We start from the raw sequence: 24,435 nt of genomic DNA, 5'->3' as shown, positions 1-24,435 counted from the left end.
ATTCTCCTATATTTTTGGCTTCAGAAGCGCAACAGAGGCACGTTGAAGCCTATTGTTACGCTTGACCCTTGGAAACGTGAAGACCACTTTTACGGAAGGATTTTTGGAAACCGTTACAAATGGGGATAATATAAATAGAGCCAAGGAGCAAACCCTGCAGCTCTCTCTTCTTCGTGCTTTTTTTTTCTCTTCCAGCCGTGCAAGCATACTTTACGGCATTATTTTTTTTACAGTTTTTACTTTTCTTTGCAATTTTTATTTTCTTTTCCAGTCAATCTTTCAGCACTTAATTAATTTTTCATACAATAGTTTCTACACCGGAAACTATTGTGTATCTTTTACCGGATCTAACCTTACGTTAGACCCTAGGTTTTTTATTCCTTCACTTTTATTTTCCTGTCCGATTGAAGAATTCAAGAACAAATCCAACCGGTCTGTGGTGGAGTGTTCAAGACTCTATTAATTATTCAGGTTCTTTAATTATTGTTTGAATTTATATATGCCCTGCTTTATTGTTTATTTACATTATTTGCCTGAGATGTTTCTATTTAAGCGTGATGATTGTTTAGATCTGTTTAGCATGTCTGGCTAATTTATTTAGGTATCGGTATGTAAAGTAAGCGGAATGAAGGAATCAAAACTAAGTTGGCTTAAGTACGTTTAAGAATAAAATCACTCTTTTTATGGTCTCAATTTACAGGTTTAATACCAAGGTTTTTTGTACGAGAGTAAAAGACTAAAGAAATTAAAATCAATAGAACGAAAGTTTGAGTTTTTAACTAGACAGTGTAAATTGGACATTAATTCTAGATCAGGGCGAAAACAATTTTTAGAGTTAATTAAATTCTAATCTTTTTCAAAAAGTATTTTTAAAAAGTTAAATGTGAGGACGAGAGTTAAGCATTTGAATTTAATTATATAATCTAAGTCAACAGAGCGAGAGTTTGAGACGAGGGTGTTTAAAAGATTAGTATTTTCTTAAAAAGAGTTTCTATAGATTTTGTTGTTTTCAAAAGGTGATTTTAGACTTAACTAATAAGTGACAACTACGTTAATACAAAGTCATAGTCTATTCAACAGAGCGAGAGTTTGAGAAAAGACTTTTAATCAATAGTGTCTACTGAAAAGATTTATTTTAAAACCAAGAAACCAACAAAGATTTGATTCCCTAATTACGACGAACTACATACCGATATCCGCTTAATTGATATTTAACCTAGATCTTATTTTAGTTTTAACTTTTCCCCCAAACAATCAAAGTATCATCCGCCTTAGCTTTACGAAGTAACCTTAGAAAACGGTATATCGATTCATAAGTCCCTGTGGGATCGATATCTTTTAAAACTACGCGATAGAACTATGCACTTGCAGTTTGTATCCCAATTCGACTCATAAAGTCGCGATCAAGTTTTTGGCGCCGTTGCCGAGGACTTTTATTTAGTCGATATCGTAACTCTTCTGTTACGCTGTAGAGACTAAGGCAATTTTTATTTTTTCTTCTTCTTTCGCTGATTTGTATGCCACACACTCGCTCACAAGGCGAGCCGTTTTACTTACGAATCAACGACATCGAACTATATCTCTGAGTCTTACGATGAATTCGGGAATATCGTGCTGCAAACAATCTCCCTCCTATCGAAATTCCCGACCTCAAAAATCTTCTTCCTTCACCGATACCCGAGATGGCAGAACCAGCTCGTGCTCTTCGAGATTACGCCGCTCCATCGCAAGATGAGCCGCATTCGAGTATTGCTCCACCCGCAATCGAAGCAAACAACTTCGAACTTAAGCCTTCGCTGCTACAGGCAGTGCAACAGAATCAATTCTTTGGAAATCCTACCGAGGATCCAAATCTTCATTTATTCGTATTTGTCCAATACGCTGATACTGTTAAAGCTAATGGTGTCACTTCAGAGGCAATTCGACTTCGTCTTTTTCCTTTCTCGTTAAGAGATAAAGCTAGAAGATGGCTTCAGTCTCTTCCTTCCAACTCAGTCACCACATGGAACGAGTTGAAGAAAGTCTTCCTTGCCCGATATTTTCCTCCGAGCAAAACAACTATGTTGAGAGCCCAGATAAATGGATTTAAACAGAAAGATAACGAGTCTCTTTTCGAAGCACGGGAAAGATACAAAGACATGATGAGACTTTGTCCACACCATGGTTTAGAGGACTGGTTAGTGATTCATACCTTCTATAATGGTCTCTTGTACAACACAAGGTTAACAATAGACGCCGCAGCAGGTGGTGCACTTATGGATAAACCTTATGCCGATGCTTATCAACTTATCGAAAGCATGGCCCAAAACCATTATCAGTGGGGAAGCGACCGAGCAATGGTAGAGAAACCTCAAACGAAAAATGGCATGTACGAGATAAGTAGCCTTGATCATGTTAATGCAAAAGTGGAAGCCCTTGCCCAGAAAATTGAAAGTTTGAATGTATCACCTCCAACCACCGTGGTTGTCGTAACTCAGAATTGCGAAGTCTGTGGAATCCAAGGTCACACTCCTGCAGATTGTCAACTCCTAACAGGAATCCAAGCAGAATAAGTGAATTATGCCCAAGGAAATCCCTACTCGCACACCTATAACTCAAACTGGAAGAATCATCCTAATTTTTCATATAAGAGTAATAATGCTTTATACGCACCAGGACAAGCTCCAAATCAAGCCCCAGCTATACCTCCCGGATATCAAAAGCCGACCCCATCTACACCTAACAATAATGTTCCTAGGAAATCCAACTTGGAAATAATGATGGAGAACTTCATAGCTTCTCAACAGCAAACCAATAAAGATTTCTTAAACCAGAATATACACACTAGCGAACAAATCAAACAACTAGCAAGTAAAGTAGATGCCTTGGCTACCCATAACAAAATGCTGGAAACACAAATATCACAAGTAGCTCAACAACAAGCGCCTACTGCTGCCCCAACTGGTGCATTTCCTGGACAGCCCCAACCTAACCCGAAAAGCCACGCTCATGCAATCATACTAAGAAGTGGAACGGAAGTGGAAGGACCAGTAGATTCAAGAACTGAAAACCAAAACTCTAAAAAGTCAACTGAGGAAGAAAGTAAAACTAAGGAAAAGGAAGAGAGTAATAAGGAAACCGTAGAAAAGAAAGAACCTTATGTACCTCCACCACCTTATAAACCACCTATCCCTTACCCTCAAAGGCTTATTAAAACCAAAGATGCGGGCCAATTTAAAAAATTTGTTGACCTACTGAAACAATTAAACGTCACAATTCCGTTTACAGAAGCTATTACACAGATGCCCTCATATGCTAAGTTCTTAAAAGAAATTCTTTCTAATAAAAGGAAACTTGAAGATAGCGAAACTGTTACATTCACTGCTGAATGTAGCGCTATAATCCAGAATATGCCTCCTAAACTTAAAGATCCAGGTAGTTTCTCTATACCCTGTCACATAGGAAAATTTATCATAGATAAAGCCTTATGCGATTTAGGAGCCGGTATTAGTGTTATGCCCTTATCCATATGCAAGAAACTTGAAATGGGAGAATTAAGACCAACTAAAATGTCTGTGCAACTAGCAGACCGTTCTGTTAGATATCCTGTAGGAATTCTTGAAAACGTTCCCGTGCGCATAGGTCAATTCTACATCCCAACCGATTTTATAATTATGGACATTAGAGAAGATGAAGTTACACCCATTATATTGGGAAGACCATTCTTAGCAACTGCCGGTGCGATCATAGACGTAAAACGAGGACGACTCACTTTCGAAGTAGGAGAAGAGAAAATTGAGTTCATTATTTCCCAATTTTTGAAAGCACCTGCAATAGAAGATACATGTTACTTCATGGATATCATCGATGAATGCATAAAAGAAACAGAGTTAGAAAATGACAAATTGTCTGACTATCTTGTAGAAGACAAACTCAACCAATGTTTAGCAATAACACCGGATCCTACGCAATGCCTTAAGAAACCAACCCTAGACCTGAAAACACTTCCCAAAAATCTGAGATATGAATTCCTAGACTTAGAACTTGAACGACCAGTGATAGTTAATGCAGACCTAGGAAAGCTCGAAACCGAAAAACTCCTACATATCTTAAGAAAATATCCAACCGCACTAGGGTACAACATCACCGATCTTAAAGGAATAAGTCCTTCTATTTGTATGCACCGCATCATGCTAGAAGAAGACTGTAAAACTTCCAGGGAACATCAGAGGAGACTAAACCCGATCCTGAGTGAGGTAGTAAAGAAGGAAGTAACCAAGTTATTAGAGGCAGGTATCATATATCCTATATCTGATAGCAAATGGGTTAGTCCTGTACACGTAGTACCAAAAAAGGGAGGTATAACAGTTATCGAAAATGAAAAAGGAGAAACTATAACCAAACGAATCGAATCGGGATGGAGAATGTGCATTGACTATAGGAAATTAAACAAAGCAACCCGAAAAGATCATTTCCCTTTACCATTCATTGACCAAATGTTAGAACGATTAGCAAAACATTCTCATTTCTGCTATCTAGACAGTTACTCAGGCTTATTTCAAATACCAATTCATCATGATGACCAAGAAGAGACAACATTCACGTGTCCTTTTGGCACTTTCGCTTATAGACGAATGCCGTTTGGCTTGTGCAATGCTCACGCAACCTTCCAAAGGTGCATGATGGCAATATTCGCCGATTTTCTCGAAAATATCATGGAAGTATTTATGGAGGACTTTTCCGTATGCGGACAAAGCTTTGAAGAATGTCTTGAAAACCTAGAAAGAGTTCTAGAACGATGTGTAAAAGTAAACCTAGTACTTAACTGGGAAAAATGTCACTTTATGGTACACGAAGGAATTATTTTAGGACATATCATATCAAATAGAGGAATTGAAGTAGACAAAGCCAAAATAGAGGTAATCGAAAACCTTCAACCTCCGAAAACTGTGAGAGAAGTACGAAGCTTCCTAGGACATGCCGGTTTTTACCGACGGTTCATTAAAGACTTCTCTAAAATAACTAAACCTTTAACCGGACTATTGATGAAAGATGCTGAATTCATCTTCGACAATAAATGTTTAGAAGCATTTCAAACGCTTAAACAAGCATTGATCTCCGTGCCCATAATGCAGACACCAGATTGGAACGAACCATTCAAAATAATGTGTGATGCCAGTGATTACGCCGTGGGCGCTGTTTTAGGACAACGAAAGGATAAAAAGCTTCACGTCATATATTACGCAAGTAGAACTCTAGATGAAGCACAAATGAATTACGCCACAACCGAGAAAGAACTCTTAGCAGTAGTGTTTGCACTAGATAAGTTTCGTTCTTACTTGGTCGGAGCTAAAATAATCGTTTTCACCGACCACGCTGCTATCAAGTACCTCTTAACAAAAAAGGATGCCAAACCTAGACTCCTAAGGTGGATCCTGTTGCTACAAGAGTTCGATTTGGAAATCAAAGACAAGAAGGGAACTGAAAACGTAGTAGCAGATCACCTCTCTAGACTCGAAAACCTTGAACCAGAAAGAACATCGATCAACGATGATTTCTCGTACGATAAACTTATAGCTACTTTGGAAGAAAATAAAGCTGATAAACAGGTAGAAACCACCTTAGCTATATGTGTTACACCATGGTACGCTGATCTCGTCAATTATTTAGCTGCCGGAATAGTTCCACTTAATTTATCCTACCAGCAAAAGAAACGATTCTTCTATGACATAAAACACTATTACTGGGATGACCCGTTACTTTTCAAAAGAGGCCCCGATGGTATTTTCCATCGGTGTATACCTGAAGAAGAGGTAGAAAATATAATCCAACACTGTCACTCCGCTCCTTATGGTGGACATGCAAGTACATCCAAGACCTGCTCCAAAATCCTACAAGCCGGTCTTTATTGGCCAAACATATGGAAGGATGTGCATGCGGCTATCAAGAAATGTGATAGATGTCAACGCACAGGAAACATATCTAGACGTGACGAGATGCCACAAAAGGGCATCTTGGAAGTAGAAATTTTCGACGTGTGGGGGATAGATTTCATGGGACCTTTTCCACCTTCTCTCGGTAACAAGTACATACTCGTAGCGGTTGACTACGTATCAAAATGGATTGAAGCTATAGCTTCTCCAACAAACGACACACGAGTAGTAACTAGACTCTTTAAGAATATAATATTTCCAAGATTTGGTGTCCCAAGAATAGTAGTCAGTGATGGTGGATCGCATTTCATATCCAAGGTACTCGAAAAACTACTGTTTAAGTATGGCGTAAGGCATAGAGTAGCAACCCCTTACCACCCTCAAACCAGTGGGCAAGTGGAAGTGTCCAACAGAGAAATCAAACGAATATTAGAAAAAACAGTCGCCACCTCAAGGAAAGACTGGTCATTGAAACTACCAGAAGCTTTATGGGCATATCGAACCGCTTACAAAACTCCCATAGGAACAACCCCATTTAAGCTTATTTATCGAAAATCCTGCCACCTCCCGGTAGAATTAGAACATAAGGCCTACTGGGCTATTAAAAATCTAAATTTAAACTATAAGGCCGCCGGTGAAAAGCGAATCCTTGACATAAATGAATTAGAGGAACTCAGACGAGACGCTTACGAAAATGCCAGAGTCTACAAAGAAAGAACAAAACAATGGCATGACAAGCGCATATCAAGGAAAATCTTCAAACAAGGCGATACAGTCCTGTTATTCAACTCTAGGCTAAAGTTATTTCCAGAAAAACTACGATCTAGATGGTCAGGTCCTTTCCAAGTCACCAATGTTTTTCCTAGTGGAGCGGTGGAAATTAAAGGAAAATCCATTGAACCGTTTATCGTAAACGGGCAGCGTCTAAAACATTATCATCATACAGAGAACCTTGAAGATTCACAAGTCCTGCACTTAGACGTAATGCCCCAAAATTTTATAGATTGATATTTGATAGTGTTTATGTCGAGCTTGCGACATTAAACAAAGCGCTTAGTGGGAGACAACCCACAAATTTTATTTATCTTTATTATTTCTTTAATTATTCTTCTAAATTTTATTTAGTATTCATTCTTAATTTATTTTAACTCATAAAATTCTTATTCTTTTCTTCTTTCGGCATTTGGCCAAATCCTGACTAAAACTCTTGTTTTCCTTTTCTCTAGCTAACACTAACCTGATGGGACAAATTGATCGTATGGGTATCAAATTCAGAGGGAAAGCTCAGAAACAAAGGTTTGAGGAACTAGCAGAGAGAGATGATACCTAGTTTGTATGCTGATGATTGGGCAATGACTGCCCTTGGACTAAGAGAGAGTGTCTTGTATTTGCTGAGTCAAATAGGGTGGGAAACCACTCCTATCCGTAGACAATTCGTCACTTACCGGAGACTGACTCTAGAATTCCTTAGTTCTCTGATCTATCTACCCAGCCATGGAAAAGGAATAAGCAGAGGTTACATCCAGTTCAGAATGTTCAACATGGAGTATCAATTTAACATCCAAGACTTTACCAACCTTTTAGGTTTCCCTACCTCTTTTGATATATTCACAGTGAGCCAAGAAGAACTTTTTGAATACAGAGAACTTGAACACTTTTGGGGAAGCTTGATTGGAAATGACGATCCCGAGGAACATGAGTTTCTTTCTGGAAACATACATAACCCAACATTTTGTTATTTCCATAAGATCCTGGCCCACACCTTATTTGGGAAGAAGTCAAACAGTACCTCAGTTTCACGTGATGAACTCTTCATCATATTTTGTGCTTCCCAGAACCGTCCAGTAAACGGTGCCACTTTTATGTTGGCAAATTTTGACCACCTTATCCAAGATGAACGAGCACCAATTCAAATAGGCGGCTTGATAACCATGATTGGTAATGCTATCGGACTACGTCAACCTATGCTTGACTTAAGCCTTTTCTGTGGCATTGCGACTATGAGTATACCCTTCCTCTTCAACACTATGTTTATAGCAAACCTAGGGTCTGAAGAGTTTGAGCTTATAATTAACAACCAAGTTCTTTGCCTATTCACCTTGCCTAGTCCAAGGACTAGTGTTCATAACCGTAATAACTGGCTCTACAACCTGAACGGAATACCCTCTCCTGCTAGACCTACTGAATCCATCCAGGACTATGAGATTTGTGACGACCAGATCCCTTATACTGAATCTGACCCTCAGACACCATCTGGTTATTATGATATTGATCCTCCTCCTCAACCTGTCCCGACCGAAGAATCGGCAATACCCGATCTTAGACATCATATGCCCGAAGCTAATTATAACACCACCATTCAGGCTTTGATGTCAGAACAGGACGCCCTGAGAGAAGAGTTAGCTAACACGGGACAAGAATTTCTGGGATACATGAACAGTATGACAAATCAGTTCCACGAGTTGCTAAACCGTGTTAACTCCTTTGCTCCTCCGGCCAGAGATTATGCAGATGGATAGAAGTTGTTTTTCTTAGTTACTTAGTTTTAGTTTAGGTTATTCATTAATTTTGTTTCAAATTATTTTAGTATTTGTTTTTCTTTCGCATGCTTGCTTTTGTCTTCCAATGTTACATTATGATTATTTTATGAAGCTATTGATTTACTTTACTTTATTATGACCTATGCAAATATCTATCAATAATGCTCTCTATTGTTGCCACCTACATGACTTATTAAAGATATATATATATATATATATATATATATATATATATATATATATATATATATATATATATATATATATATATATATATATATATATATATATATATATATATATATATATTATGAAAGTAGAATAGCATGCAAGGCAATTTAAAAGTATCACAATAGCAAAATAAAATAAACATATGCATAACAAAATAACAACAATAAAATTTAATGATAAAAACAAGGTACGCTGCAAGAATAACTGTGTGACGAGCGTCACACAATCCATTACGGTCGTCACACCAAGTGCCTGTGACGCCCGTGACACCCCTGTCACGAGCGTGACACCTACAGGCTATGTGAACGTTACCACCCGTTGGAGAGACGACCGTTACACCACCCACTTTTTACCTTCCCCATTTATTCATATTTACCCACATTTATTTACTTTTTAACCACTCCCTTTCCAACTTCCAAATTTTTTCCTATAAATACCCACCATACCTTTCTTCATACACCACAAACCATTCTATAAAATCAATTTCATTTCCCTTCTCTACCTATTACCTCTTTCAAACCACTTATCGGTATGGCGGGAAACCAAGATTTCGGAAATATCATCTTCCGATCCGAAGATGAAAATCATCAAAGGGAGCAGTTCGAGCGTTTCCAACAGCGAGGCGTCCAATCCACCAGGTATCCTGATTTACATTGTTTACAAGAATTAGGATTACTTCAAGGTATAGAATGGATGCTCCGCCTTGCTGATTTAACCTTTCTTTGCACTCATAATCAACCTACCTACCCCACTCTCACCTTAGAATTTTTAAGTTCTTATTCGTACAACACTCCTACCGGTGAAGACGAGTACTTAACCGGTACCACAACCTTCCGCATGTTCAACACCGAGTACTCCCTATCCCAAAACCAATTGAGCACCGTGCTACAATTCCCTGTAGACGGTCAAGTCCACCCTAGGATACCTCCGAACTCCTAGTGGCATATAAACGCCTTTGACCTCTTTAGAAAACTTTCCGGTGTGGAAACCAATAACTGGGATGTATTACTTGCTTCGCATATACATAACCCAACCATCCGGTACTTCATCCGCATCCTGCAAAACACTATTTTTGGTCGACCGAACAACAGCAAAGTCAACGCCAAGGAATTATTTTTCCTCCACTGCGTCTTTGCAGCAGATACACAGGTAAACGCTGCCTCCTTCCTATTTCATCATATCCGCACCCTATGTGCTAGAGGCCGTCAACCTTTTGTAATTGGTGGATTAATCACCACCATAGCACTTGGCTTAAATCTCGGGGATCGACTTCAGAATTTACAATCTCTCCCACCCCTATTGATGGATATAAGCTACTGTCGGTCCAGCCGCCTAATCAAAAACAGGGTAGGCAGAGGGTATTACCTTATGGTGAACAACCAGGAAGTCCCAAGTGCCGTTTTACCCAACATTGCCCTAACAGATGTCACCAATCCCAACCGCCACATCTATGATCTGAATGCTCCCGAAGCTACCGAACCTACACAAGCAAACCCGCCTTCAGACGAGTTTGCAGAAATGGAGCAAGGTAATCAGGTTCCTGCCCAACAATCAGTCCCGCTCAACCCTTCCGATAATGCAGCTAGTCCATCCTCACGACGTCGTCGACGAAGAAGGCCTGCAACTAACGACGACATTATGGATGTTATCGATGGTATGCAAGCGCAGAATCTCGAAGTGATGCAGATGATGCGCCAGATGCAACAACAACAGGAAGCACAGAATGCAATAACCGATCAGCGGTTCGCTGAGTTGCTCAGCAGGTTTGACGACTTAGAAGTACGTCAACGATCACCAGGTCCAAGAACCAGAGGCGGCAGGCAGCATTGATTTTGTTTTCCTTTTCTTTTTCTATTTCTTTTGTTTTCTTTGAAACATTGGGGACAATGTTTCATTTAAGTGTCGGGGGGGGGGGGGGGGGGGGGGGCGAACCTTGTTCTTTAAATCTTCCCTTTTCTAGTATGTTATCTTTCCCTTTTCATTGTTATTTCCTTTTCTTATGAATTTATATTAAAAAAAATTTAATTATAATATATATTTATTCTAAATTAAGTCCCTAGTGTGAGAAAATTTCTATTATCTATTCCCTCAAATTTTCATGAGCCATAACAAAAATTTAACACAATCAATAAATATAAAGGTTGCTTATTTTACAAAACTTGAGTGAAACCAAGACAAATTATTACCATACCAACGCTCTAAACAAACCTCAACATGTTAGATCAGAAAAGTACCTATTATACCAATCCCTTGAACTTTTAATTTTATAGTAACCCCGAGTAGTTTATACAAGAAGTCAGCACCATCTTAATAACAAACTACGTGGAGGGCCGATGAATATAAGTGAATGATTCCCAAGAAAAAAAATATATATATCAGGAAATGCACTAACTAGGTTAGGTGATCCTTACCAGATCATTTAATCTAAAGGCTGCATATCATACAAAAGCATAATACGAAAGATCCATTATGAGTTGGTTCAGCAGGTATCTGGTGCTGAACTTGGTAGGGCGGACTACGGTTCGATCCCCCGCAATTTGCAATGGACCGAGAAACGAAGTTATCCGACTAATGTACCAGAGCTTCAAGCTAAAAAGGGGATCAGAATCACTAACCGGTCACTCCACTATGTGCGCGAAACGATAAAGGGCTTAATGTGATTTCGCTAGAATGAAAATGGGTGAAATAAGAGTAAAAGAACTAGGCTGGTTATAATAGCATGACTCGAACTGGTTTGCATGAGGTAAGGTTATCAGATGTTGTAACGGTAGTTCTTGATGTCAAGATTAGACTCAGGTTATTTCTATACAAGGTTTACCTGCAACCTAGTACGAATTGATGTGTATTTTGAAATTTCATCTGGCCAAATTTTTAAAACGATTTCTATACTGTATCTTGCTTGAGGACAAGCAAAGATCTAAGTATGGGGGAGTTTGATAACATGAAATAATATCACATTTTTGGACTCGATTTAATTAAATTATATTATTATTCATTTCAATTTATTTCATTTTATTCGATACTACTTGGTATTTTTCCTTCTATTTATCTCAGGTAGCTTATTTGAAGCACAAGTGAAAAAGGAAGAAAAGGAGGTGCAAAAAGAAATAAAGAGAAGCAATTTCACCAAACCAAAGCCCAGTCCAAAAGTACTAGCGCTGAGCCTGTGACGAGCGCCACACATGGTGTGACGAGCGTCACGCCCTGCTGCCTTGTGTTACGAGCGTAACACATGGTGTGATGGACGTCACACCATTCTCCTATATTTTTGGCTTCAGAAGCGCAACAGAGGCACGTTGAAGCCTATTGTTACGCTTGACCCTTGGAAACGTGAAGACCACTTTACGGAAGGAGTTTTGGAAACCGTTACAACTGGGGATAATATAAATAGAGCCAAGGAGCAAACCCTGCAGCTCTCTCTTCTTCGTGCTTTTTTTTTCTCTTCCAGCCGTGCAAGCATACTTTACAGCATTATTTTTTTACAGTTTTTACTTTTCTTTGCAATTTTTATTTTCTTTTCCAGTCAATCTTTCAGCACTTAATTAATTTTTCACACAATAGTTTCTACACCGGAAACTATTGTGTATCTTTTACCGGATCTAACCTTACGTTAGACCCTAGGTTTTTTATTCCTTCACTTTTATTTTCCTGTCCGATTGAAGAATTCAAGAACAAATCCAACCGGTCTGTGGTGGAGTGTTCAAGACTCTATTAATTATTCAGGTTCTTTAATTATTGTTTGAATTTATATATGCCCTGCTTTATTGTTTATTTACATTACTTGCCTGAGATGTTTCTATTTAAGCGTGATGATTGTTTAGATCTGTTTAGCATGTCTGGCTGATTTATTTAGGTATCGGTATGTAAAATAAGCGGAATGAAGGAATCAAAACTAAGTTGGCTTAAGTACGTTTAAGAATAAAATCACTCTTTTTATGGTCTCAATTTACAGGTTTAATACCAAGGTTTTTGTACGAGAGTAAAAGACTAAAGAAGTTAAAATCAATAGAACGAAAGTTTGAGTTTTTAACTGGACAGTGTAAATTGGACATTAATTCTAGATCAGGGCGAAAGCAATTTTTAGAGTTAATTAAATTCTAATCTTTTTCAAAAAGTATTTTTAAAAAGTTAAATGTGAGGACGAGAGTTAAGCATTTGAATTTAATTATATAATCTAAGTCAACAGAGCGAGAGTTTGAGACGAGGGTGTTTAAAAGATTAGTATTTTCTTAAAAAGAGTTTCTATAGATTCTGTTGTTTTCAAAAGGTGATTTTAGACTTAACTAATAAGTGACAGCTACGTTAATACAAAGTCATAGTCTATTCAACAGAGCGAGAGTTTGATAAAAGACTTTTAATCAATAGTGTCTACTGAAAAGATTTATTTTAAAACCAAGAAACCAACAAAGATTTGATTCCCTACTTACGACGAACTACATACCGATATCCGCTTAATTGATATTTAACCTAGATCTTATTTTAGTTTTAACTTTTTCCCCAAACAATCAAAGTATCATCCGCCTTAGCTTTACGAAGTAGCCTTAGAAAACGGTATATCGATTCATAAGTCCCTGTGGGATCGATATCTTTTAAAACTACGCGATAGAACTGTGCACTTGCAGTTTGTATCCTAATTCGACTCATAAAGTCGCGATCAACAACCCAAATAAATTTCTTTTGATCTTTGTATGCATGTATTTTAAGTGTGGATGTTAGAGTCTTTTCAAGGTTATGGTAGTGCTAACTTTTATTTTAAGTGTAAACAGATAACCTAAACACCTGAAAGTGAGATAATATTTATATCCCGCGAGGATCTTGCTACTTGTTATGTATTCTTTAGTAAATTGTCCTCTTATTTGTTTTTCTTGTCATAAGAAGTTACTCAATCATATTCCTTGAAGCTTAGAATGAGAATTTTGCTCACCCCTATGTGATCCTGAAAGTCTTTCAAATTGTATGCTATATTTTTGTTCATGTTTTTCTGTTTTTATTTTATTTTAAATTTTGAAGTTAGAATTTTGCTCAGAGTACAAAAGTTCAAGTGTGAGGGAATTTGATCATTATATTTTAATACATCATATTTTACTTTGTGCTACAACAATTTTATGAATTCTCGGACTACTTTCATTGCTTTTAGTGTGTGTTGTAAGTTAAGTTTCAATTTGCTTTTATTTTATTTATGTTGTTTATTTTCGGGATAAACTATAGTTTGATACCTCTTACTATGAAGATCATAACTTGAGCTACGAGAATCTGATTGACGCGTTCAAATATTAGTTGGAAAACTAAGGGAAAAAACTACAAGTTTCATGTTGGTGTAAGAAGCCAATTCGGAGTGAAGAGGAGTCAAGTTATCATTTTTTCTTCCAGACTTAATAAAAATAAATTAGTTAGTTTTGGACCAAACTTATGTTTTTCGGGTCGGTGCTCTTAGAGCCCAATTTTCTTTATCATTTAAGCTAAACACAATATTAGGGAAGATTAGATAGTTTTTAGGAAATAAAGAAGAGCACTAGGATTACACGACCGATTAAACTCCAAGGTTAATATATTGTTTCAGAATTTCATCAAGACTTTGAGGTTATTATATTATCTAGTTTTTATTCAATTCCTTTTAAATTCTATTTTGTGTATCTTGTTTTCTTAATTTGAGTTTCATAGAATATGGTTGATTAAATTTGATCGATGCATGTTCCTTAACTTCACATGTTAACCTAGCTTATTCGTTAACTTCGCTTGATCTTTAACCGTCATGTTTAATGCGGAAAATAGGAATATAATTCACGTAGTATTGATATCACTTGTTTAATTGATGCTATAATCAAATAGGAATAAAATATGCTTAGAGAATTAGTGATATAATAATCGATGATAAGTCTAAAATTACTGAACCAATAGATTAATCTGTTAATCATAATTGTAACCTTTTTCTTTATTTTCAATTATCCGAAAACCTAAACCTCTCATTTCATTTCTTTCTTTTGGTTAAAATAACTTAGAGTCCTTGCGATACAACTTGAGTGTCGCTTTCTTATACTGCACTGCATTTACTCGTTTTTTACTTGTGTGGTATAATGAATCTTGGACGATGGAGCTCGTTACGTTTCTCAATGCCGAAGGAGGAAATCTCCTAAGAAAGATGAAGCCATTGCCAACATGGCCAGGGGCCTGCCAAATGCTTAGTTTATTTCCGAAGCCAAGTATACATAATGGTTGTCAAATGCCATGCTGGTAAAAAAGGCTTAAGGGAAATGAAAGACATGTATTGATTATATGGATCTTAATAGAGTATGCCTAAAGGATTCCTTCATGTTCCCAAATATTGACAAACTTGTAGATAACTTAGCGAGATGTCAACTGATTTCATTTATGGACGCCTATTTAGGATATAATCAGATACCTATGTATGGACCTGACCGAATAAAGACAACCTTCTTGACCGAGCATTCCAATTATCCATATAATGTCACGCCCTTTGGATTAAAGAACTCCAATGCAATTTATCAGGGAATGATGAACAAGATCTTACAAGAAGATATATGAGGGGATCTTTAAGTGTACATGTACGATATGATTGAAAAGTCAAGCCAGAATGAACTTCATGCTCAACACCTTCAATGAGTATTTTGGAGGATCTGGCAATATAATATGTGTCTCAACCTGGAGAAATGCACATTCGGGGTTAGAGTTGGCAAATTCTTAGGCTTCTATTTAACTAAGCGAGGAATAAAAGTAAACCAAGATAAATGTAAAGTAGTGATCCGAATGAGGCCGCAGACGTCGAAGAAGGACGTTCTTAGGTTAAACGGCATGTTGACTGCTTTAAACAAATTTATTTTAAAGTTTGCACAACACACTTTGCCTTTTTATAGTCTGTTGAAGAAAAAGACTGATTTCGAGTTGACAACTAATTGCGAAAAAGAATTTGAATCTTTTAAGAGGACTTTGGCCATGCCTCAAGTGCTCACTCGACCACGTCTAAGGGAAATATTGTATATGGACCTGATTGTTAAGGAAGAGGCAGTAATTTCTGTTTTAATTAGAGAAACCGACACCAACCAGATTCTAGTATACTTCATCTCAAAAGCCTTGGCAAAGGCATACACGCGGTACCAAAATATCGAAAAGGCAACGTTGACGCTAGTGACAACATCGCCTAAGCTACGTCGATGCTTACTCACATATTCAATAGTGGTTCTGATGGACTTACCTTTAAAATATATGTTATACCAACCAAATTTAATCATACGTTTGACGAAGTGGGCCATTGGGTTGTCTAAGTTTGAAGTGTCTTTCGAATCAAGGAAATCTTTGAAGCCCAAGTGTTAGCTGACTTCCTAGCCGAAATGACTCCAGTGCCCTCATAGGAAAACCACACACGGGTTGTATTCACAAATGCCTCGTCCAACAACAAAGGAAGTGATACATGTGTGATTCTAGAAAAAAGCTCCAGTTTTGTCATGAAATGTCCGTAAGGTTTGAGTTCCATACCATCAATAACCAGGATGAATATGAGTCTGCCATCGTCGAGATCACACTCGTAGGAGAATGTGGGTCGAATGCATTAAGCTACGAACAAAATCCCAGTTGGTTGTTTCCCAAATAAGAGTAGAAGCCCAAGCAAAGGATCATTTAATCCAAAGGTACCTCAAACTGGCTATTGAAAGGTTGGCAGAATTCAAGGCATTTGAGATTAGTCATGTGCATCAAGAAGAGAAAACTCGAGCCGATGTCCTATCTCGCCTAGACAACACTAGAAATCCCAGTATGAACCACTCTTTCATTCAAGAAATCAGAAAGACCCCCATCATCGAAACTAAGGGGAAGTCAGTAGAAGTTGTAAGCGGTGCGACTCTAACCTCTTGGATAACCTTGATTCTGTAGTATATCGAGTTTAGAATCCTTCCAACAGATCCATCCGCAATAACACTGGTTGAAGTCAAGGTTGGTGAGTACATTTTACTTGGAAGAAATTTATATAAAAGGGGTTTGTCCACGCCATTATTGAGGTGTTTGGGGAAAGCAGAGGCCAGTTACACCATTCTTAAGGTGCATGAGGGAATCGCCAAATAACACCTGGGGGAAATGGAGCTTGCTAAGAAAGTTCTAAGAGCATGGTATTACAGGCCAACTATGGTCCAAGATTCCCATGATTACGTAAAAAACACGACCAATGTAAAAGGAAAAACGACATTTTCAATGCTCTAGCACAAAGCTACACAATTTGATATCACCATGGCCATTTATGTAGTGGGAGATGGATATCCTTGGAACCTTATCATTCATGTAGATTATTTTACTAAGTGGATTGAGGCATTGGAAAATATCACCACAGCAAACGTCGTCAGATTCTTCAAAAGGAACATGATGGCTTGGTTCGGGGTGCCCCAAGCCGTCGTTGGAGATAACGGAACTCCATTCATCGAAAAATGACTAAAAATTATTTAGAAGAGTTAAGGGTCAAACAACATTTCACATCGGTGGAACACCCACAGACGAACGACCAAGTCAAAGTTCCCAACCAGGTCATAGTCAGAGTTTTAAAGCAAAGATTGGAAGAAGCTAAGGGAAATTGGGTCGACATACTACGCCACGTTTAATAGGCCTACCATAACACCACACATTTGACCACGAGAGAAACCCCCTTTTGTCTAACACATGGGGTAGAAGTTATCATTCTAGTAGAAATCAAAGAGTTGAGTTGGAGGACAGCTAATTCGCTTCTAGCAGAAAGAAATGTAATGACTATCAGAGAAGAAATTGACCTTTTATAAGAAAAAAGGATGGTAGTCGCCTTCACAAGTTTCGTTTCCAAGCAAGGTACTACTTTAGGATACAATTGTCGCATCCGTCCCCGAGAGTCCCACGCCAGAGATTTAGTGTTGCAAATGGTGGATATCAGGAAAAAAAAGCCCAAAGATGGAAATTTAGTAGCTAATTAGGAAGATTCCTATCGCGTGCGGGATAACACCGAGAGAGGAGCATACTTTTTGGAATCCCTGGAAGGCGAGTAGATACCGAGGACATGGAAAGTTTCCAAGATAAAGCGGTATTATAAATAAAAATTTGTTTCAAATTCCATCTCAATCTAATTACTTAACTCCAATAGGAATAAAAATATTTGTTTGTTATCGCTCTTCTACTACATTCTTTCTTGTATATCTTTTTAAAGGAATATATAGAAAGATTTCACACTCTTGTGCATATCTGATACAAACTAAACACATTTTTGTGCATCTTATACGACTAAAAACACATTTCACACATTCATCTGTACCGATACAGATTAAACACATTTTTGCATATCTGATACGACTTAAAATGAATTCCATGCATTGATGTGTAGCTATTACACCCCTAATTCAGATCTAGCCAATCCAAGGGTGTTAGGTGGTGGAGTCCAGAGACGTCCACCTCGATCCGAGTCATACCTCGGGGGAAGGGAATATGATCTTACCATTTACCGAGAAATAATCCTCTATGACGCGGAGTGTAGTTCAAAGGTACAAATGCATATTTATGGATCTAAGCAGCATCCAGGAGTGGAAAATGCAGCGTGTTTCTCAGAGTGACCCTTTCGTTTTGGAGGGACCCTAGATCTTTAGTCTGCACATCCTTCTTTTCCTCAAGCTCTAACTGGAGGTTTTTGATCACGAGGGATAAAGTCTTCAATTAGACCTCTTTCTGCTGAATACCCTGGTATTTATCTTCGAGAAACTTCTCAATCTTAGTTATGCGACACTCTAAGGCAGCGGGGAATCCATATTTTTCACTTCATCCAAGAAGGAAGAAACTTCATTCAGGAAGCTATACAACATAGAACAACCTCTCTCAAAGCTAGCCATATTTGCTTTAGCCAGGTTATAATGAGCCTTCAAACCCTCGACCTCTTTAGAGGAGGAGTCGAAGAACATGAGATCCTTGTGACCATCCGCAAACAAATTCAAAAGGAAAGCCACCAGAGAACCTAGTAAGTAAATTCTTCAAGAAAATTGGATATTCTGGAAGAAGAAAGTCGGTGTACCTGCTCGTATCATCAGTTGATACACATTCTTTCATCTCCGTTGCAATCTGGGGTAAACGACCAACCAACACTCAAGGTAAACAAACTAAAACATCTCCTGAATGGAATGTTAAAGTGGAACCAAGTTGTTTCAACATTTTATTCTTTGCATGGCTTCCTGTGATGGTTGATTTGCCTTGACCCTTATTAGTAGGCAAGTCATGGTTCTTTTTTCTCTGTCTCCCCGAAGACGCCAACACACCCAAGGCAACCCCAACATTTAGTAGGGGCGTAACTTTGCCAGCTATAGAATCTTTCCTTTTAAGGTCATATGTAAAAAGTAAGATAATTAGTTAGTAAGAGAATACACGAGGATGCAAATTACAAGTAAAGTTGAGACAAAGGCCATACCAAAAAGTTTCTTCCTCTCATATGCCGATTTTGCTTCAAAATAATGTATCTCAAAGTCAGAAAAGGAAATCAATGTCTCATTCATAGCCTTTTCTACATTGGTAAGAGCATCATACGAGACATAGTAATCTTTGGCTTTTTGGGAGAAGTGGTTTGAAGACCAAAATCATCTCCTTCCTTTATAGCAAGCATCCAAAGCAGAAAAGGAGGAATGAGTGAGACATGGCTCATAATGAGTAGTATGAGAAAGGGGAGAAACCAATAAATAATACTCCTTCAAATATTTCCAACTTTCAATATAAGCATGGAAGATCTCTCTCTTCAGCCAGTGATGAGAAACAAGTCCACAACCTTGACTCTTGGAAGGAGGGTTAACTTCAAAAAGATGAAAGAAGAGATTCATGGAAGCTGAATCAATGTTCCCCTAATATTCGTACCAGTATCAAAAGACTCTCATAAAGTCCCAAGCATAAGAATTAAACTGTGATGGAGGATACAAAGATGATCCAACACTTCTTTTTCAAAATCAGTCAATGAGAGTCGTATGAAAGAAGAGATTCATGGAAGCTGAATCAATGTTCCCCTAATATTCGTACCAGTATCAAAAGACTCTCATAAAGCCCCAAGCATAAGGATTAAACTGTGATGGAGGATACAAAGATGATCCAACACTCCTTTTTCAAAATCAGTCAATGAGATTCGTACTCCTAGCTTCTCGAAGATACAAGAGTAAAAAGGGATAACACATCCTTTGAATTTATGACATACCCTCTTGTCTACAGGGACCTTCAAAGCTTTCCAATCCAAAGAAGACCCCACTTCAAAGGGAAACTTTATTCCCTCGTTCCTTTGGGTATAATCTGAAGGCGCCCCTAAATATCGTTGGTCAACCCAAGAATAATCTTTAGTGGTTTTTGTCATCATATCGATCACAATTTACCCCTACAGTATGAACAAATCCAACGAGTTAATTGCAACTATATGTAATAAAAATCGACCCTCAGAAATAAACGGTGAAAAATCCTCGTTCTTTCTAAAAAAGAAGAAACAACATACATGGATAAAGAGATAGGGAGATCACAATGGAAACTTAAAACTGAAGCAAGGAAGGTGATGAATAATGGTCCAGAAGAGGTGACTACCAAAGAGCACCAAGAGAGCAAAATGAAACCCTGGAGAAAATCCATTTCTTATAGAAAAATTAATTGAAACGTCAAGAACCAATTTAAAGACAAGATACCAATCCAAGGGTAATTGTCACTTCGCTTCACCACGTAAGATGAAGTTACAACAATACTTAAGTGCCCTAGATAATGGAATCATTCCCTAGCATGCTTCTCTGAGGTGATGTGTTAGGAGCAGGTATCGAAGCGCCCCAAGGACAGGAAATCATATAATACTTTGGTCCCCCACTACTTCTTTAACGGACTTTATACGTTATACCCCATACACACCCCGACGATGCTCAAATCTGACAAAGCCTTCGAGGTAAGTATTCTGGGCCGACCATAAGCCCAAATAACCAAGGCCTAATTCATCTCCAATTCATTCCACTTAATATAAGTCTCGCCCGAGAGGTCCAATACCAAGCTTGAGAGACTTACAATCTCATCAACCGAGTCACATATAAAGTCGCTTGAGGGACTCAAATCTCTCAGGCTAACTAAAATCTCACCTGAGGGGGTACGTTCTCAAGAAATCCAGGTCCTCAGGCCCCGAGCTACAATTCATAAACACTTCGCCCTCCATCTAAAGCACTTGTGGTTGAGGGACTATGTAGTGTTATATTTGTAAGAGGACCCCCATAGGACGATGACCGTAGGCTGCCCCGGGAGAAGAGACAATAAGATATTCTCCTATGGAAGGTATCACCTTACCTCTAAAGTTTTATCATCGCCCAATCGTGCGAAACATGAGATAAGACGTTTCTTTGACAGAGAGAAGTCATGGTCATTAACTGACCCACATCCCTCCTTGGAAATAAGGATTCAATGGTCAATCATTGACTAGGTGGGAGATCAGACTTTCAAAGAAAACCCTTGGCCCAAAAGGCATCTATAAATAACTTTCCTCAAGGAGGGGGGGGGGGGGGGGGGGGACAAATCTTAAGCCATATAGATCATACCCCCATATGCTTATACCTAAGCACATCACTCAACAACAAGGCCTCTCACCTCACGTGAGCAGGACCTCTAAGCCATCGTAAAACATCAATGTACATGGCTTCTCACCGCCGTGAGCAAGCCCTAACCACCATACAACGTAATATACCTACTAAGGCCTATGAGTCTTCATGTCCTTGTAGGAGGAACATACACACACCTGCATTTTTTAACCAGTATAATGACCTTACAATGTATTTAAGTTATAGTTACGCTTTTTTCTATTGTATCCTTTTTTTATTGCCTTTTGTCTCGTTAGATGCTCCATTGAAAATGTTGAGTTATATTAATAACTTGAAGGTGTCTCTACGTTGGGTGATGATGAGTATGCCCATATAGCATTAATATTTGTTCTTTTTGAAGAATTTTTAGTTGTCACTCTAATTTATTTAGGATCATCTTCTAACAATCGTCATACATACTCAAGATTAAATGGAGCACTTTCATCCTAAGTAAAAAAGAGCATGTCCGTTGACCATGTTGTCTTTCTCTAAGGTCCCACTTTTCTTACCATGAACAAATTGTTTATAACATCCACCCAATTTTTGAACATAGTCATATATTCTATGTCATCGAAAATTTAATTGACTAGGTATCTTCTCTAGTGATTGCTCATGATACTAGTTATAATTGATATCGATTCTTAATCAAAATTTGTTTACTTTTTATCAACTCCCACCCCCAACTGGATCTTTTAAAATGCTAAACCATGATGGTATAAGAACTTTATCATCATTCCTTATAAATAAGTCTCAATTTTTTTTAATAAGAAGACATAATGTCCTTCTCTTCCTTCTAAGTGTAATATTTTCAAGATCAACTTCAATTAAAATTTGTGAACTTGACATTCTAACATAGTCTAAATTGGCATTTTAGATTCATAACGAGGAAACTCAACCCCATATATATCTATTTGAGGTCTATAAAACATGTCGGAGTTGGTTGGAGCAACAAAAATAGAGTGGAATTTAATTGAAATAGAACATATTCGATTAAAAATCATATTGATTTAGATCTACTTGACATAAACAAAAATAACTTTAAAATAATAAAATGAAAATTTAAATAAAATACATTGTCAAAATGAAGACTAACGAGGTGAAATTGTGAACTTCAAATTATAACAACAAAATTGAGTGTAATATTTTTTAATGATTACTATTCTTTTTTTTTTAATTCTCCACCTTCAAAAACCTCCCATTCTCTCCTCCAAACTCTCAAATTAAACTTCAAAAGATACAAGAAAAAAAAATTGAATCACAAACTTGATCATTTTACAGTGGAAGCAACAGTATGAGCCCAACACATGAGACTATACTTCATATCAACATCATTAGTTGGGGCAGGAATTTTCCAATTCATCAATGGCTTCTCTTTCTTTCTCCTCTCCCGAACCTCCCATGCTTCAGAAAGGTAAGGTCTTTGAATTACAGATTCATCAGAACAATCCTCATCATTCTTTCCTAGTCTTTGCAACCCAGGTATGATTGTAACCAAGCTTGAATCTTTATCTTCCTCTGAGAAAACAAAACCAAGATCCATGAACCCTTTTACCTCCTCGAACTCAAGGTCTGATAAACTCTTGCTTTCCGTTTTCCTCCTTCTATTTCTTACGATGTTCTTCTTAGGCAAAATTTGAAGCTGCAACTGTGCTTCGTTTTCAGCTTCTATGTAGTCTGTGACATCTTTGCCTGAGGGGATTGTTTGAAGCTTTGTTTCAAAAAGGACAGATTTTGGAGAAAGAGAATCATGTTTGAAAGTTGTCATGTTGTTTAATTGGTCACTCATGGACCTTGTGTGAATGGTTCGGATTCGAGAAAGCTTTGATTCTTTGGATGATTCTTCTTTACTTTGATGAGAACCTTTTGATGTTGAAGAACTTTGATGTTTCTTTAAATTTTGAAGGCCAAACCAACAAGTATCAAAGAGCTTCAAGATTTCTTCTGCTTCCATGAATGGCTTTTTGCTTTGGAATTAGCTTAGCTTTTTGAATTGTATAAGCACACCTAAATTGACGAGGCATGTTAGATAAATATATGAAAATATTAGTACTAATGTTTAAAAATCAAACAAAATAGAACGGTTCAATATTGAACCAAGAATTGGTTCGTTTAAGGGTTAGGTTGATTCCGATCAAGATTTTAAATAACAACCGTGGCCGCGTAAAATTTTTGTTGTTCCGGTCGATATAAGTGTTGTAACTGAATTTGTGTTAGGCGTAAATTAACCATGATTTTTTTTTATCATAATAGAATCGATATCGGCGCCTTTAGATACCATTTTATCACAGTCACTTTTGCAATAACAAATTGTTATTTAAAATCTTGATCCCGACTATCTCATAATTTTATCCAATTAATTGAACCATGATTGGTTCAAATGAGTTTTTATTTAATTATTTATTAAAATTGAATAGGTTATTTTAGTAATTTTTTGTTGGAATAATGATAGACAAATGTTAGGAAAGAATATTAATATCCCGTCATATTTTTAAAATTCGAGTTTTCTTTTTACGTCCGTCTCAACTAAACTAATATTTTCTCTATTAAATTTGAAATGAGTTCAAATTTTGTTGTCATGTCTAATCCATTAAACCAATTAAATATTGTTTTAGAGATCATACCAATTCAATTTTCAATTCTATTTGTAAAACATCTAATAATATAATTCATAACAATATTGTCCTTTATGAAAGATAAAATTTTATGAACAATTCAACCAATCATTTAGACGTTTTGGATTTATGGTCATTTCTTTTTTAGTATTCAATTTTGTTATGTCGTGTTTGTATTTTTCAATTAAGTTAGAAACATTATTTTCCCATGGTGGCTTTAAGAAGATGCAGAAACAAAGGTTATGTGTGGTAAAACAAAGAATTATGATGTTACTAGATAAAGCTAGATATGAGGTTGGAGAGTAGTTAATGTCAACAACACTATTACTATTCTTTTTTCTGTTCTTAGATGTTGACATTGCTTTGTCGCATCTTTTTCTTTGTTTGTTTGGTGATTAAACCAAAGCTTTCATATTGAAACTCATTTCCCTCAAAGCAATTATTGATACTTGCTTCCAAACTACACATAATTGAAAGTCTATGTTCTACTGTGGTCGGCAAAAATATAGATGCATTTTTCATGCTTGATTTCTTGAGGTGTTAAAGATTTTAGAATTAATAA

The 24,435-nt window shown here is 37.3% G+C and overlaps 1 protein-coding gene and 1 non-coding gene across 2 annotated transcripts; both read right to left on the bottom strand.

Moving 5' to 3' along the window:
* Window positions 1-2,060: 2,060 nt before the first annotated feature.
* LOC127116331 (small nucleolar RNA R71) lies at window positions 2,061-2,167 on the bottom strand. Its single transcript, XR_007801283.1, has one exon. It is a non-coding gene; the product is annotated as a small nucleolar RNA R71 (small nucleolar RNA).
* A 20,183-nt stretch (window positions 2,168-22,350) lies between these two features.
* LOC127080584 (uncharacterized) lies at window positions 22,351-23,367 on the bottom strand. Its single transcript, XM_051020899.1, has one exon. It carries the CDS (start codon window positions 23,210-23,212, stop codon window positions 22,529-22,531), a length of 684 nt encoding a protein of 227 aa, XP_050876856.1. The 5' UTR covers window positions 23,213-23,367; the 3' UTR covers window positions 22,351-22,528.
* Between the last annotated feature and the right edge of the window lie 1,068 nt (window positions 23,368-24,435).

Source organism: Lathyrus oleraceus, chromosome 1, assembly GCF_024323335.1.
Source record: "Lathyrus oleraceus cultivar Zhongwan6 chromosome 1, CAAS_Psat_ZW6_1.0, whole genome shotgun sequence".
Lineage (NCBI taxonomy): Eukaryota > Viridiplantae > Streptophyta > Magnoliopsida > Fabales > Fabaceae > Lathyrus > Lathyrus oleraceus.
Note: the sequence above shows the minus strand (reverse complement) of the source record. Positions and strands in the feature narration are given on the sequence as shown.

Excerpts from the sequence above, each read along its gene's own strand:
- LOC127080584 (XM_051020899.1), bottom strand. The coding sequence starts at position 23,212 with ATGGAAGCAGAAGAAATCTTGAAGCTCTTTGATACTTGTTGGTTTGGC.